Source organism: Ziziphus jujuba, chromosome 5, assembly GCF_031755915.1.
Source record: "Ziziphus jujuba cultivar Dongzao chromosome 5, ASM3175591v1".
NCBI classification, from domain to species: Eukaryota; Viridiplantae; Streptophyta; class Magnoliopsida; order Rosales; family Rhamnaceae; genus Ziziphus; species Ziziphus jujuba.
Window position 1 is genome coordinate 24728364 of NC_083383.1, and position 4854 is coordinate 24733217.

Sequence of the window (4854 nt, forward strand, 5' to 3'; positions counted from 1 at the left end):
ATTTTATTTAATTTTCTAAAATTATCAAAAAAGGCTACTTCATTAACTTTTATTAATTAATTTTAATAATTTAAAGTCAAAATTATATTTTTACAATATTTTTCAATCATATAATATAAATTTATTTTATTTTTTAATTATTAAAATTAACTAGTAAAAACAACAAATATATTTATTTTGATATATATAAAATACTTAATAAAGATTAATAATGTTTTGTTATATCCAACCTTTAAATAAAATAATAACAAAACTGAAGCAATGTAAATGAATTTACGCTGACTTATACAATTACAACTTACTTCCCTACCCTCAAAAGCAATAGCCAAACTCAAACTTGTTGTCTATAAATATGGTATCATTATGTAACATTCCCTGTATCATTTTCGTTTGGTAAAAATATTCACCGTAGCGTTTTTCCTCTTAGGAATCTCTCTTCCTATGGCCACAGCAGTTTCCCCAACCCAAAAGACAGAGGATATTCAGCAAAACAAAATGACAAGCATCAAAGACCTTGCAGAATCAGGTGGACTAGCCTCTGTCCCTTCTGAATACACTTTTGCCTCAAATCCGAATGACCAAGCAGATCAAAATGATCCTGATCATTCAATGCCCACCATTGATTTCTCTCTTCTCATGTCCACCTCTCCTGATCAACGCGCCGAAATCCTCCATGACCTACGCAAAGCTTGTGAAGAATGGGGCTTTTTCATGGTGACCAACCATGGAATTCCTGAGAGTCTTATGAAAAACATGATTGAGGTTTGCCAGGGTTTCTTCAATCTACCAGAGGAGGAAAAAAAAGTGTATCAAACTAGAAATTTGCTGGACCCCATCAAGTGTGGAACAAGTTTCAATGTTGAGATTGATAAGGTTCTTCTGTGGAGGGATTTTCTCAAAGTCATATCACATCCTCTGTTTCATTCACTTGCTAAGCCAGAAGGATATAGGTAAGTTTAATTAGTTTCTACAAAATCCAAATTTTTTTTTTTTTTCTTTTTTTGAACTTAATGAGTTTTTCTTGAAACATTATATAGTGAGGTCTCGTTGGAGTTCAGTAAGAGAATCAGAGAAGTAGCAACAGAACTACTAAGAGCAATATCAGAGACTTTGGAATTGGAGGCTGACTACATAGAGAAGAGCATGAATTGGGATCAAGGATTACAAATCCTTGCTGCAAATTATTATCCAGCTTGCCCAGATCCAGAAAAAGCAATTGGAATACCTCCTCATACTGATCATGGTCTTGTGACCATCCTCATACAGAATGATATGGGTGGTCTTCAAGTGCAACACAAAGGAAAATGGGTCAACTGGAATGCCATCCCCAACTCTTTAGTGGTCAACCTTGGTGACCAAATGCAGGTATATATGCATTGTATCTTCGATTATGTGTTAGATGAACTGTTAGTAAAAAAAAGGAATGATTTTTAGTTATTTTTTTATAATTTTTATTCACAAAATTGGTTAAAATAATATTGAGATTAAAAAACCGTTTTCATTTATATGTTTTAGCTACAATGAAATACAATCATGACAAAAAAAATCTAATTCTTTGGTATTGGACGTTTAGGTGACATGTCATGATGTTCTAACATTAGATTCAGTACCATCAGCATAATAAATGGTACTATAATAATTTCGTTCAAAATATTTATCAACCAAAAATATAGATTAATAGTGAAATAAAAACATATATATCTTGAATATTACTCTTAATTAGTATTTGAAGGAGTAAATTTGGTTTAATTTGAATATCTGTGCATGGTGTATATACAAATAGATCCTGACGAATGACAAGTACAAGAGCGTGTGGCACAGAGCTGTCGTGAACAACAAAGCTCCAAGAATATCAATAGCAGTTCCGCATGGACCATCACTGGAAACGGTAGTAGTCCCAGCACCAGAACTGGTAGAGAAACAAGGTCGACCACCGGCTTACAAAGGAATCTCATACCATGACTTTTTGGATCTTCAGCAAAGCGCCAAGTGCTACATGAAGCCTTGCCTGGATGAAATCCGACTCTAGACGACGACTATACACCCGTCATTTTCTTATCAGGATAGTCCTGATACGAAATTTTCATATTATATAAATAAATATCCATCATCTAATTGATAAATTTATATGCTCTGTCATATAAATATTATTACATTACTTCTCGTATTATTGAGCCTAAGAGTTTTGAAATCAAAGATTAGAAATAATTATATTGAATGTTTAAGCTGTTTCAATAACACTATATAGTCATTCTCTTCCCAAAAAAGAAATCACCACGTATATTTTTATTTATTTATTTTTATTTTGGATCAATATTACAATTTAGATTTTAGCAGCAGAAAAGTCTGGACTCTAGACTTAAAAGTATATTCTATAAATACTATATGTGATGAGTTTGGTGATCCATTGTTTAGTAGATAATGTTATTGATTAGAACAAAAATGTTGAAATTGTGATTTTGGTAGGTGATGGGAGTTTTCATTATAAATTGAAAGTATGATACCACCCAATTTCTTCTCCTAAATTGTCGTATGCGGATCCAAAAACGTTTGGTAGGAGGGAACAATTGAAAACATATTTTTTTGAAAGGAACTTAAATTATAATTATTGATAATAAAACCAAAAATATCCATTCTACATAATTAGTAATTTATATTTTCTATCCAACAATTATAGTAATGTAATATAAACAATGAAATAAATAGAAATAATATTTAAAGAGATAAATATTTTACATGGAATAAATCCGAAAACTAATTAAATAAAAATTGTTCAAATGAAATTAATTGAGCTAGTATTTTATTTACAAAAAGGTTATAAATTTGTGAAAAATATTTTTAAATGTTAGAAATGAGACACCAATGAAAAAATTATTATAAAAAATAAAAAAATTAAATTGAAATGGATTTTTTAAATAAAAAACAAGTTTTAATAGTGAAAGATATTAATAGATATATATATATATATTTTCCCTTGAAAAATAATTTGTACGCTTATACAACAGTATTTTTATGGTGTTTAATATAATATTAGATGTTGGATTAGACAAATTCATTAAATTAAATGGAAAAATTAAGCAAAATAAGAAAATATGTGAATACTAGATAAGAAACCATAAATTGGGAAGGGCACTGCCAAAATTTAATTGATAATCAAATAATTAGGCTTAAAAAAAAGTTAAAAGTGTTTAAAAAATAAATTGAGAGGCGCATAGGTAGATCCGTTCACGTGCATAGCTCCATTTTTATTTTTATTTTTTAAATTGTACCAAAAAAACTAATTTTTGCAAAAGATACATAGTACATTATACATAGACATGTGGTCTCAAACAAGGTTGACAATTTCTATATTGATGAAAATAACAAAGATTTAAAATATATAAATTTTCATGAAAATATTGGAACGTATTGAATGTCAATAAAAATTTAAGAAAAACAATGAAAATTTATTTAAAAAAAAAAGTTATTAAAATTTTAGAATTAGCTTATTTAATCAATCAATTATCAAATTGATTATAAAAATTATAAAAATATTGAATAGATATTATATTTTTCATAATCAATTTAATTTATAGTAAATGATAGTGATCATAAATAAATTATTATTAATAAAAATATGCAAAAAAATATATATTTGATAAAACAATTAGTAGAATTACATTATATTTTATAAATATCATCTCGATACTTATAGAATTTTTAGATGGTTGAAAATTGTTGGTTTTTTCTTTTTTCTCATTTTGAGATGTGAAATGTAAAAAGTAATTATTAAAATATATATCTCCTTGATAAGTTTTATATAATTACTAATATGTCAACTATAAAGATCTTATGTTAAATGTAGTGGTCTTTGATGTTTAATATAATATATTATTAATACCAACTCTATATAATATTGTATTTTCATGTTATTATTATTTATTCTTATATAATCAACTATTAATTTATAATTATGAGATTCTAATAAATTCATCGTATACAAAAATGTATAGTAAGTATATATATACTTTATCAATAAATAGAACCTACACTATGCGAAAATTGATATCTAGCGGTAATCACTTAGTGACACTACGAAACAAACGCATCTGAAAAAATAAAACCGCGGCTCTGAGGTTAATTTGTTAGTAAAAATTCAATAAATATACGATGCATCCAAAAACTATCGACCTCAAAAGGTCGCTAAAAACAAAAACACGGGACACATCCGTTACGGGTCGCTAAATGTGGAGCTGACCAGAGTCGCCATTAATACTGCATGTATATATTATTTGAATTGTTTTATACGTTTAAATGCTACTCGTGAAAAATGAATACCAACCACTAATCTATGTTTACATAATAATAAAATTTAATTATATAAGATTGTTGTTCAATTATATAATTTTTCTTCTATAGTTTATTTTTACAAATCTCTTAAATAATATTTTTTTATTTCAACTATAAATAACCAGTAAAAATATTAGAGCAACATAACTGAACTGATTTTTTTGTTTTTGTTTTTTTTTTTTAACTTTTTAATAAAGGTAACAGGCGATGCACTATTTAGATTATGTGTCCTCTGTAATCTTCCCTTTACTTTTTATTTTTTTTAAAGTTTTTTTAAACAATCTAATTTTATTTCAATAACAAATAACCAGTAAAAATATTAGAGTAACAAAACTGAGAATTTTTTTTTAATATATAGTTAACAGGCGACGCACTATTTCGATTGTGCGTCGCCTGTTCACTCTTACCCTTTTTTTTTTTAGTTCTTTTAATCAATCTGATTTTATTCCAACAACAAATAAGCAATAAAAATATTATAATAACATAACCGAGCTGTTTTTTTATTTATTTTTTATTATATATGTT

At 27.0% G+C, this 4854-nt stretch overlaps 1 protein-coding gene across 1 annotated transcript; it reads left to right on the forward strand.

Moving 5' to 3' along the window:
• Positions 1-359: 359 nt before the first annotated feature.
• LOC107421447 (2-oxoglutarate-dependent dioxygenase 19) lies at positions 360-2238 on the forward strand. Its single transcript, XM_048474968.2, has 3 exons — positions 360-950; positions 1038-1365; positions 1784-2238. The coding sequence occupies exons 1-3, from the start codon at positions 442-444 to the stop codon at positions 2027-2029; spliced, it is 1083 nt and encodes a 360-aa protein (XP_048330925.2). The 5' UTR covers positions 360-441; the 3' UTR covers positions 2030-2238.
• The last annotated feature ends 2616 nt before the right edge of the window (positions 2239-4854 follow it).

What these genes read in the sequence shown, in the direction of transcription:
- LOC107421447 (XM_048474968.2), top strand. Translation starts at nt 442, where the DNA reads ATGGCCACAGCAGTTTCCCCAACCCAAAAGACAGAGGATATTCAGCAA. An exon ending in GCTAAGCCAGAAGGATATAG is followed by an intron (nt 951 to 1,037) that starts GTAAGTTTAATT and finishes AACATTATATAG; the next exon opens with TGAGGTCTCGTTGGAGTTCA. An exon ending in ACCTTGGTGACCAAATGCAG is followed by an intron (nt 1,366 to 1,783) that starts GTATATATGCAT and finishes ATATACAAATAG; the next exon opens with ATCCTGACGAATGACAAGTA.